Genomic DNA, 13108 nt, shown 5'->3' on the forward strand with positions numbered 1-13108 from the left:
TGAATGACAAGTTCAATTCTGGAAATTTGAGTTTTAGACGTACTCACTATTAGCAAAGTTAACATTTTGGAAGACAATTGAAATGATTTAGCTATATTAAGTTAGTATTCTTTAAAATAAACCATTTTGAGTAGGATTTATGAGACAAAATAGGTGTAAATGAGATCGACGACCATATAGCTATAATTTAAAAAAGAAACTTGGAGGTGTTTAACGAGCGCTTCTAGATAGGTGGATACCTCCCCCCCACTCATCAGATTTTCTACCGCCAATAAGAAATACTTAGTATTGTTGTCTTCCGGTTTGTATAAGGGACATAATATCTTAGCACCTAAGATCGTTGACGCATCGTCGAAGTAAAGTTTAATACTTTTTACAACGCTATCGTCTATGGTCGGTGGTGACCACATACCACCAGATTATAAGAAAATGCAAATACTTATGATACCAATGTATGTATGTATGAATAGGTATAGTCGCACAAAATATACATAATATTATACCTTATGTAATATAGATGTTAGTATTAATATGGAATAATACACCCTGATTTAACATTTTACATCGTGCTGGTATCAAAAGGATATGTTCTATGTTTTATTTTATTGAAGACTACCGACCTGCCCCGGTTTGATGATACAAATACAATGTATTCGCAATAGCACTCAAGAATAATTTAACTTTAAATCAGTAATTTTTTTTAGTATGTGTTCATTAATTCCGAATATTAACCCTACATAAAAACAAAGAAATTTTACCTCATTATAATATCGATATAGACTAATGTAACACGGTTTTATGGACACAATAAAATTAATTAATTTAATACATATTATTTTCACGGCCTTGCCTTAATACAATTATGATATAATTACGATTTTCTGTACGTCCATCCAAACGTGAAATGATATTTCCGTGGAGATTTTATCATCTGTGGACGGGATGCTGTCTTGTTATTATTCCGTCATTAATTTCGTACTATTTTATAATATACAACGTTCGAAATGCTGAAATATTTTACGTGTTTACTCATGGTGTACTCTATAACCGCACAGCTTGAAAAAGGTAAGATAAAGATAAAACCTAAACAATACTCAACTCTTCTTTATAATAATCGCAGTGAAAAGCTTGATAAATACTTTATTACAAAATAAAATAAAAGAGAGCGTATAAATGTTTCATCTACGGTCAGTGGTCACAACCTGGTGGTAGGGCTTAGTGTGCCAAAATAATACTATTTATATTTTCGTTCTATTCATTGTAGAAAAATACATAATTTTAATAGATTTAATACCATATTTAATCCTTACCAATATTATGAATGCGAAAGTAACTCTGTACTTACTTCTCCACGCTTTAACCGATAAAGTGATTTTGATGAATTTTGTTATAGGGGTATTGGAGTAGAATCTCGGGGAAGTATATAGCTAGTCTAGGTTTTTTATTCTGGGGGGGGGGGTAATGAGCATTGACGGATTTGTGTGCTATAGGTAATGTTTTATGAATTCCGCGTGGGTAAAGCCTTTTATAATTGTTCTTTCTCCACTAATGTTCAATTAAATTAGCTTACAAATGTATTTGTGTTGTTGAAATTAATATTTACGTTTCATTTTATAAGACAATCCAGTAGCAGCGATGGTACACAAAACTTTGAGAGCCACTGCTCGTTCCTGTATGGAGAAGACCAATGCTACGGAATCTGATCTGATGCACCTTCGCAGTGATCCACCTTTCCCGCATAAGGCCGCTTGTATCGTCACCTGTTTATTAGAAAAAGTAAGATAAGCCAATTATTACATATATATGATCCTCGTGCCTTCGTGTAAATAACACAGAGCATTTATTAAAAAAAGAAAAATAACCTTATGAAACTTAATCTCTTTATACTAATTAAGATTATTAAAACTAGTACATGGTAGGTGTTATCTTAAAGCCACGGATACACTAGTGAACAAATAGTGTAACATGATGTGTGACATGCCCTAAACAATTACGTGGAATATCCTCGAGACAAATGTATATCTGAAGTCCACACTGGTCAGTGTTTATACAAATATTGCCCGAGGAGGTAATGTCGATTTACTAATAGTTTCTGTGTATCACCATGCACGGTTTAATGTGAGGCACGTTCCTTACGCGACTACACTCGATGATAAATGGCGCGACAATGCCACGACACACGTGATTACGATCTCGTAGCGGTAGAGTGCAACATATTTCGCGTCACGTAAAATGTTGCGGGACCCTGTGCAACGCTGCAACGTCACGTAGATTGAGTGTTGCGCGACATATTGTAGGACAATATATTTCCTAGTGTATTCGTCGCCTAAGTCTTTAAGCAATCAACGTCGCAAATAATTCGATTTTAAATTTCAATTTTGATTAGAGCTACATTTTAAAAGCGTTTTAAAAATGTATCCTTAATTTTTTTCAGTACAATTATTCAGAACTATATATTCGAAAATATAAATAACTAAGCTTTAATAAATTATTTTGATAAATCTCCCGATAACAAACAGATAGGCATCGTGAAGGACCAAGTATTCTCAAAATCTGGCTTCATGGTCATCGTGGGTCCGCTGGTCTTTCAAAATAAGAAGAAATTGGATCACATGAAGACTGTCTCCGAGAATTGTGATAAAGAGGTAATTTTTGTCAATATTAAAATAATTATAATAAAAAATACGTCTGATAACTTAAATTGATATCAGTTGAAAAGAAAGGGAAGCCAGATAGACTGGTACCGTAACGCGTTACGTAACGAAGTTGTTTACCCTCCCGTAAGAAGTTTTCACTTCAAAAAAGGCACACACACATTTCTAATATATAACTAAGTGCATTTATATAATGATGGCTAAGGAGCTGGCAAGAATTTTGGCGTGTAATATGCTCATATTTCATAATAAAATTAAAGTTCAGATCGATAAGAATCGTTTTAGTCTATTCAATTAAGAAGAGACTGGCTGGATATCAACCGTACTAGCTACGGAATACAGAATCCCAAGTAAACAAATAACACCTTCATATTCACCTTTAACATCTTCCGAGACATACATATTATATATATATCTGGAATATAATCCAAAACATAACTAAATTCTAAAACATAAATTGGCGTTTAACAATTCAATATTAGCCTTTTATTACTAGTTATTGGGTAGGTTATTTTTCATAAATAAATATCAAGTGAAACTTCGGAAACTTGAAAGGGTTACTTTAATAATTCATTTCGATTTCCAAATAGAGTTGTGTAGAGTTTGATTTGTTTCTTCATAATCTGAAAGAGGCTAGATCTGAAAAATGAACTTAATGAAAAAATCAAGTCGTTTAATGTTGTCTTTATAAGAGTGTCCAGGTTTTTTAATTTCCATATTGGAGATAGCCCAAAAATACTGATTAGGTATACCGACTTTGTCCGTAAATGTCACACTTTTGGGCAAATATCTCCTCTCTATTTGTGGAGAAGGTTTGGTTTAGTCCATCGTGCTGCTCCAATGCGTGTTGGATACATTTTTGGCAGATACACATCCGACACATGCAGATTACCTCACGATGTTTTCTTTAAATTATGAAGACAGATTAAGGTGTGGTGCTTCGGTTTGAAAGTGACATCTTTGGTTAAGATTCACGCCTTCTAACGACTGGGCCCTTTCTTTTCAGCTCACAAAATATTTATGCAGACCACCGACGAATGAAGTAAACCATTGTCTTCTAATTGTTTAACGTAAATTTGCCAAGTCTTCTAGAAACCTGTACCATATTAAGTTATTAATTATCATATTTAGTTCTGAGCTCAAACTTGGTTAACTTAATCCTGGCAAAATTATCAAGGATATCATATGACAGAGCGATACATTAATTTAACAGAGGAATAGGCTTCTGTTATTTACATAAAGTTATAACAAATTTTGCTGTCTTAGTAGAATACGTCTTAATTGGAAATATATATATATTTATAAACAGATTGGCGAATGGGCGATCTGGTGACAAATGGTCACCACAGGCATTGGCGCTGCAAATATTATGTACGATCCCTACAATCGAACCACCAACCTTAAAAATTACGATGTCACATCCCTTATTTCTGTAGTTACTGTGTTGTACCTACCCTGACGATCTTACGCAAAGCACTACCACCAAGTAAATAAATTGGTACATACCCAGTGCTGCGTTTTACTGTACGAAGATAGATAGAAGGAAGATATCTATAAGGTCATAGCAATTTTTGGCAGTCTGTCTATTGACTTACTTAAAAAAGGACAAAAAATCGGGACAATATTTATTTTATATGATTTTGAGTTTTGCTTCACCCGAGACGAAACGAGAATTCAAACGAGATGAATTATAATCACAAATTTATCATATCAAAACTTAGTAGGCCGAGCAGTTCATAATCACATGCATCGCTTATTATTATTTATTTGATATCATATTTATCATACTAATAAAAATATATTTTTACATTTCACAGATAAAAAGCGATGAAGATTCTTGTAAACTTGGTAATGAAATACCTCAGTGTATTTTCAAATACGCCCCCGAACTACATTTCAAGAGTTAATTGTGCTTAATAAACAATAAAATTTTCCTAAATAACTAAAATCTTATTATTGCCTATAAAAATAGACACCAGTTCCGAACAAACACCTGATTGTAAACCAATCCTGAATTGAATTGTATTGAAATACATCGTTCAGTTTTCCGTGAAGAAGTTAATAATGTTTTATTATTATTGAACAAAATCTTATAATAGATTTTATATTTTATTTAAAAAAAAAAAAACAAATATGAACACCAAAACTGCTATATTGTTTTTAAGAAACAAACAGTTTTCAAAGACACATGTATTCAAATGTAATAATATAACTAGTAATAAGTACCTAATATAAGTAAAAATTATATAAACTAACAGACTTCCACGCAATATCCATTTTACAAAAATAAATTTAATTATTACATGCACGAATTAGGCAAAGTTTACATGTATTTATATGTACGCTTTATGAATATTAATTCGTTTCTTGTTGTAAACCTAGGACATCTAATTTGAATATTGTTCACAAGAATTATTAACAGTGCACACGAACAAGTATTCAGGAGAATAGATCAAATAATGAAATGATCTTTCCCTAAAACTATTTATGTATTCAAACCTTTATTAAAAGTATAGGATCGTAATTGCTATTCAACCGTAAAATGCTGCTAGTATTCTTGTTATCATTCCACGTGGTCATTATTTGTACAGTACTATATATTTTTTATTGTTTTTTGTACATAATTAGGACTTACCTTATGTAAATAATTATTGTGTAATAAATATAAAAATTCAAACGATTCGTTAGAAATCATTTTTAATCAAAGGCGATATTAGTATTTTTTTAAATAATCCTTTTTCATATTTTTATAGATTGCCTGTCTAGTATTTTTTTTAATGTATATTATTTTAATATGTAGTTGGACGTTCAAATAGGTCAATTGATGATAACTCACCAGTGTCCATTGATATCGGCGCCGTAAGGGATTTTAACCATTTTTTATATCGCCAATGCACTACAAACCTTGGTAACTGAGATGTTATGCCTCATGTGGTTGTAGTTCAGCTAACTCGCTCATCCAAGTCGCACAAGTTGGTGGTACATAGATAGACGGGCTTACACAAAGTCCTAACACCAAGTAAATGGCACTATATGTATATAAATACATCACACACTTACTCACTTGAATTCAATTTCAATCACAACTGCCTGTTTTGCTACACGTAGTATTGTGCGGTGTCTATAAAAAGTAAAACCAAAAAATCGTATTAATTTTATCATATTATAATTGTCCACGAGTATAAACTCCTCGCAAATAAAATAAAAACTATAAAAAAAAAACATTACTAATTCTATTTACAAAATCGTTGAAATTGATTCTATTTCGTTCTTCCATTCCATTTTATAATTTGCCGCCATTTTGATCCTGTGACCCGGAGCCGAGCTAGCATTTCGGTCACAAAATGCAGTTATTAAAAAGCATTCCGCCGGTTTTAAGCATTATTACTTGATGCGAAATATTAGTTTTTTATAGTAGTTTATATTTGAATTAAATTCAAGTAATATAAAGATCTTTAATGTTCGAATCTATACTAACGAATAATGTCCAACTGAAAAAGACTTTTACATAAAGATGCAGTGCGTTTCGAAGAAGTTTTTTAGGGTTCCGTACCAAAAGGGTGAAAGCCTGTTACTAAGACTCTGCTGTCCGTCCTTCTGTCCGGCAGTCACCAGGCCGTATCTCATGAACCGTGATAGCTAGACAGTTGATATTTTTATTAGTAGATAATATTATTATAGCGTTTCAGAGATTCACCCCCTTAAAGTTTCGGCTATTTACGTAACAGGCGTGAATTCGTATGATGATAATAATATTTATAAGCGCGTTATTTTTCTTATTCTTTTTTTTTTCTATTTCGTTAGTTTTCTTTCGCGTTATTTTTCTTCATTCAAAACGTATAAAACCTGAGATTTAAAGATAATGAAATTTTAAGTGCGCGAATAAAGCTATCCAATCTATTTATAAACTTGGATTTCGTGACTCTTTTCGGAATCCTTACAACAAAATGCATGTACTTGTAACGATATAATGTTTACAAATGCCAATAGGTCACCTAATGGTAATTGATCGCGACTGCGACCCATAGAAAATGGCGCTGTAAGAAATGTAAAAAAAAACCCTAAGTTCTTAATGAGCGACTGACCGTGGGAACTAAGATACTATGTCCCTTGCGTCTGTAGTTATACTGGCTCAGCTACGCTTCAAATCGGAACACCCATTATTATTTATCTTCGCGGTATTGCTGCTTTTGGACACGATCTTTTTACCGGTTACATTATAATCTACTACTAAATTTTGTTTAATATCTGCATTGCATGAAACGTTCTTTTGCTCATTATCCTTATCAATATGTGTATAGCGTCTTCAGGTTTAGTTAGTTACACATTGTAACAGTTAAGACAGCAGATGTTTATTTTTAACAAAAAATCGCTTTATTCACCTTCGCGGTATGGGTCAATGAAACACCGTCTCTGTGCAGAGATGGAAAAGAAGGCTGACAGAAATTCCCTAAAAGAGAACGCACGTAATCCTGAATTTCTCGCCAATTCTGCAAATGTATTCCATATTTTCTTATATTTCCATCATATTAGTTATTTGTTTATAATAACTCTCTAGAGGCCTGATCCGCCTAATCTCCACCGACCCTGGATGCCACTGTTCCTAGCCTCCGCCCAAAACCGATATACCTCCACAAGCACCTATGCCTGGAGCTCCCGGAGCTCATCCATAAAAAATACACTGTCTGAAATATGACTATAAAGTTAAATTAGGCACATATTAATTAAAATGAATGAATATTTAAAATGAAATTAAAACGAAGAATATTTTTATTTTGTTAACTTGTTTTGAAAATTGATAATAGATGGCGCAGCAACAAATCAACTTCTATAGTGTTCAACATGTCACCATGACAAAAGGTATGTATACTACAATAGATATTTGCCAAAGTACATTAGTGCCTACCTACCTACGTACCTGGTCTATGAGGCTATGACAATCAATACAAAAGATTAAAAATGTTATTAATATTGTCTATGGTTCTGACAGTGAACACACCACACGAAAATATTTGTATATATGCTTTATTATTTATAACACCTAATTATTTTTTAAGCTTTAAAAAGATAGACGAGCCGCAAAGGGGAAGGCTGCGTGGAATTTTTATTTTACTAAAACCCCTCTGATGGCATTTCTCAAAAGGGACCCGAGAGGGATTTCACATAACTTAAACACATAGATAGCATTTTGTATTGCGTAAATACCGACACGTTTAATCCTGGTTTTATATTTATTTGTAATAGGTAGGCAATATTAGGCCAAGTGATGGTACGTGGTCACCACCGACCATATATATTTTTGGTGATATTAAAAATATTAATAATGAGTTCCATAATTACGTACCTTAGAAATTACACTGGCTCACTCACCCTTCAAAACTGAACACAACAACAATAAGAAGTGCTGTTTAGCGATAGAATAATTGATATAAAATCAAATCTCAACGTTGTCGAACTTTTTATATTTATTATAGTTCACATTTTCGAGATCAAGGCGCTCGAAAAAGTTCTAAGCCTTTATAAGTTTTATTGAGCTTTTCAGGCTTTGCAAGATTAAAACATGATCGTTATTAAGAAAATATTAATCTTAATCATGATATTTTTTTTTATGAATATAATTAAAATATTTTCGAGTGATATCACAAAATGAAGTAATGAAATATTGTCAAAACCTTATCATAAGGATAGAAAATAAATAAATTATTATTAAGTATGTATGTATTATGTTACTTTTTCTGATAAAGAATCTTCTGTATCAATAATTTCGTGAAGGTCTACAATACCGATCGAAACCTATCAACAATTATAGATCGTTAAAAAATAATTATTTTTAGTCGATAACATATATCTGCAAAATTCGTATAATAGAGATATTTTCATATCAAATCCATGATACTAAACAGAACTTCATTTTATGTCCTTGAAGAAGAGCCGAGATGGCCCAGTGGTTAAATCGCGTACATCTTAACCGATGATTTCGGGCCAGCCAAGCACCATAGAATGTTCATGTGCTTAATTTGTGTTTATAATTCATCTCGTGCTCGAAGGAAAACATCGTGAGGAAATCTGCTTGTGTCTAATTCCAACGAAATTCTGCCACATGTGTATTCTACCAACCCGCATTGGAGCAGCGTGGTGGAATATTTTGTATATAATTGAAAATAAATATACAACAAAAAATAATTTTTTGATATAATTCGCGGAATATTTTGGGGGCGTTCTAAATAGTTTTTTCAGTATACAAAAGAACTCGATTTTCAAAAATGACTTAACAGTAATATTCCTCATTTTTTTTAGCGTCAAGTACGCTTCAATCCAAGATATCGACAATCGCAACTCGATTAAACGTCGTTCAGTCGTTATGACATTGTTAGTAACGAACTTCCGTGTTACAAACGCGGAGTGGATTACCGGCTGTCAGTTCGAATTCTCGAACAGTTTATAGTTCAACTTAACATCCATTCGAAATTTTCATCGCTTGTCATCGCAAACATTTTTGAAATTACTCGAGAACTTCTCGCTTTATTTCTATTTAGCAGCGAAACGTAAAATATCCAAATTAAAATTAAAACGTTAAGTAACAAAATCGAAATCAAAATATTTATTTTATGCAAATAAAAGGCACTTGCGAGAACTTTTAGATGGTGATTTTACATGATTTAATTTAATTTAAAGTTAACCGATTGTAAATATTCCACTGCTGGGCTATTTTTCTTTTAAGGAGAGGTTTTTGGAGCTATCATTAGAATTTTTAATATTTTATTGCCAGTGAGATGTCTACTAAGAAGAATCAAAGTTACTTTCATATTTTTTTTTTATTCCCTTGAAGTTACCTACTTTTAGATTACAATATATCCTACATAAAAAAACTTTATAAAACAAAATTAAACAATTTTATTTGTTTTGTTTTTTAATAATATTCCTAAGAATAAACTGGTGTAGTACGTGAGTTAAACTGGTTGGTGATTTTGTGCTTACCGTCTGAAAAGATACCCCCCAATCATAATATAGAGAGCGTGTCTATAGAGAGTCGGCCTTTACCGCTAAACAGCACTTATAGTATCGTTTTGTTTTCGGTTTTAGGGATGCGTAAGGTATGTGTCCAGCAGATCAAGTTTAAAAGATAGTTCTGTTGCATGATGAAGCAGAGTTTTTACACTTCTTTTATTACTTTTAACCGTTCTACTACATTAGGATCTCTTCGTAAAAATGCTCAAACTTTTACTAAAAAATACCAGGAACTATACATCTCCGCTGTATATGTATAGATACCATTTTTATTTTTGACCTGGTGCGAAATGATCTCATTCTATTTTGATTTATTGGACAATAATCAGGGCGCTCACGAGTAAGACGAGTAATTTCAGGCACAAGGAGCATAACTTCTTAGTTTTCAAGGTTGGTGGATTGGAGATTAAGCCTTTCTTATAAAACCAATGTATAAGTTCTTAAATGAGTAAAATCTCCTAAATAACTACTATACTTGTTTAATACTCCAATGTAACATAACATCTGGCGTAATTATTTACTAAAAACTTTTTCATTTTTCTCTTTGATTCAATATATTTCTGTAAAACAAAAAGTGCACATAAAATCGTATTTGCCTTCGGTAAACATGTATTTCAATATGGCAAACTTCATTACTTTCGATTTGGTAGTGGCAACATCGATATTAATATCAGGAGTAACGCATCCAACCGTTCCGATGTGCGTTTTATATTGCTATGGTATTGCCAGTTATCGTTTTATCTTAATGTTTTATTTAGGTATTCCGACATTTTTTTTTTTTAATATTTTTTTTTTCATAACATTGGCATTTAAATCTGAAACTTATAATTTGAGTTACTACTGTGTTAAGGTCAAATTTTTTAACGAAATAAAAAATAAGACGAGAATACTGTCAACTGTCTTTGTTTGTTGTAAATGTAAATAATTTGCAATAAAAATTACATTGAATAACAATGGCCTAACCGAATTTGCCGTGGTAGCAAAGTACTTTGTGGTAGGGCTTTTTGCAAGCCCATCTGGGTAACTACCACTTACCCATCAGATGGCAGTATCAGTATTGTTATGGTCCAGTTTGAAGGGTGAGTTCCCAAGGCCTGTGGCGCATTGACGATGTAAGGAATGGTTAATATTTCTTACAGCTATGATGACCACTTACCATCAGGTGGCCCATTTGACCGTCCGTCTAATAAAATATAAATAAATAGAGTAGCGAACTGATTACGATATATTATATTACAGTACAAGTATTGTAAAATTGTAATAAAAAGTAAATATATAAATACATATATTACTAATAATCAGTTAATCATAGCATAGTTTATGAGTGATACACACATTCATTGTTAAAAATTGAATAATATAACTATGAAAATTTACCTCATTTTTAGAAAAAAAACACTTATCTCTTAATTTGAATACATAAGTAGTCTTGATCCAATTCATTATATTTTACTAAGAGTTAGTACCATTTGTCTCAAATTTCATTGAATCTAAATATAACTAGATTTGTATCTAGGAGTAGAATTGTTGTTTGTAATAATATTCATTTTATTATTTATACAAAATTATTTTAGCTCTCAACACAAGTAAATAATAGTACAGCATTAATTTTGAAATCTATTAAGGAATAATTAACAATAAATAAATAATAAATTATTAATTATTATTTTTTGTTATCATTTTAACCCATGTTATATAAATATGTATTTTATCTAATTACGTATTTTGATTGACTCATCAGGCTCTGTTATTTTTTTTTAAATTAATGTTAAAAAAATTTAATGGATTTTTAGCATGGTTTTATGAGCACGACCATGTATGTAAAGGAATCGATTGACATAATTTTCACCATCTTTGAGACATTTGATGAATTTGAAAATTTGAACAAATAGGTACTTAATGGCTTAAGCATTAGCATTAGCAGCCCGTAAATGTCCCACTACTGGGATAAAGACCTCCTCTCCCTTTGAGGAGAAGGTTTGGAGCATATTCCACCACGCTGCTCCAATGCGGGTTGGCGGAATACACATGTGGCAGAATTTCATTGAAATTAGACACATGCAGGTTTCCTCACGATGTTTTCCTTCACCGCCGAGCACGAGATGAATTATAAACACAAATTAAGCACATGAAATTTCAGTGGTGCCTGCCTGGGTTTGAACCCGAAATCATCGGTTAAGATGCACGCGTTCTAACCACTGGGCCATCTCGGCATAATGGCTTAAGACAATATAATAATTTATTCGCTTGTGTGCGAAACGATATTATACAATTAGTTTAATTTATATTAGTGAGTTCATGGTTAATAGCACACCTTGGGTAGCCGATCGACCCCTGGCTATTTCATTTTTGATATTGAATATACGTAAATAATCACAAATTTAAAAAAGCAACCCGCTGAGTTTCTTTCGTCGGTTCTTCTCAGAGAGTAAAGGAATATGAAAACAATTTAGTGGATCGTCAGGATGATAATATAAAAAAGGACTTATATACCTACTCGTAATAGGTTACCTAAAATATTATTTACAGATGGCTAATTAAGCTTGAGGAGTATTGTGATGGGATACAGATCACAATAGTCAAAGACGTCACGATCAAACTTGAGATTTAAGTGCCTTTTCTTAATTTAACGTTACTACGCAACGTCGGATCCGCAGCTGAATAACACTCAAAATAATTAGAACAAATATTATTTTAGAATAATAATATTACATCGATGAAGACACATAATTTTCCATTAAAAACGGCCTGAAGGTCATTGACTTATTCCCAAAATATGTTTAATTTGTAAGAAATATTAACCATGAGCTTGTGCCCACGGCTTCAACGACGTGTGGGCAAGCTTTACAGAACAAATTACTGTATTTACTTTCCCAGACTATAATTTGCCTCTGTGTCTAATTTCATTTAGTTCTGTTCAGCTATTCTGGAGTAATTGAAAAATCAATCTATTCATAAATCCACACTTTCGAATTTATAACATAAGTAAGTATTCTCAAATAAATTGGTATAACCTTTCAAGTACCAAATATTCATAGAAAAAAATATTAAAGTAATTAGTGTTTCCTGATAAAAAATTTGTTAAAGGCAGCGTTATTATTGTAAAAGAGGAAGACCAATAACTCGTTGGGTAACGATATACTAAAAATAGCTGCTAAAAACTGGATGACGATTGCCAAAAATAGAGACAAATGGAAAAGTCTGGAGGAGGCATGATAAATGATTAGAACGTTTTAAACGTATATTTTTATTTTTTATATTATATAATTTATCAATACAATAACCATTACCCATAACTTAAATAATCTAATTTATGCACATTTTTATTATCATTTAATATTATATGACCATGTGGTTAGAACACGTGCATCTTAACCGATGATTGCGGATTCAACCCTAGACAAGCACCGCTGAATTTTCATGTGCTTAATTTGTATTTATAATTC

The 13108-nt window shown here is 32.0% G+C and overlaps 1 protein-coding gene across 1 annotated transcript; it reads left to right on the forward strand.

The window, feature by feature from the left end:
- The first annotated feature begins 1659 nt into the window (after positions 1-1659).
- Positions 1660-4561, forward strand: LOC125072450. The gene is made up of 3 exons (XM_047683084.1): positions 1660-1776; positions 2520-2645; positions 4472-4561. Exons 1-3 carry the CDS (start codon positions 1675-1677, stop codon positions 4559-4561), a joined length of 318 nt encoding a protein of 105 aa, XP_047539040.1. The 5' UTR covers positions 1660-1674.
- The last annotated feature ends 8547 nt before the right edge of the window (positions 4562-13108 follow it).

The sequence above is a fragment of the Vanessa atalanta genome, chromosome 21 (assembly GCF_905147765.1).
Source record: "Vanessa atalanta chromosome 21, ilVanAtal1.2, whole genome shotgun sequence".
Lineage (NCBI taxonomy): Eukaryota > Metazoa > Arthropoda > Insecta > Lepidoptera > Nymphalidae > Vanessa > Vanessa atalanta.

Coding starts and splice junctions, on each gene's coding strand:
- LOC125072450 (XM_047683084.1), top strand. CDS start 1,675: ATGGAGAAGACCAATGCTACGGAATCTGATCTGATGCACCTTCGCAGT. Junction 1,777..2,519: donor TCACCTGTTTATTAGAAAAA/GTAAGATAAGCC, acceptor GATAACAAACAG/ATAGGCATCGTGAAGGACCA. Junction 2,646..4,471: donor CCGAGAATTGTGATAAAGAG/GTAATTTTTGTC, acceptor TACATTTCACAG/ATAAAAAGCGATGAAGATTC.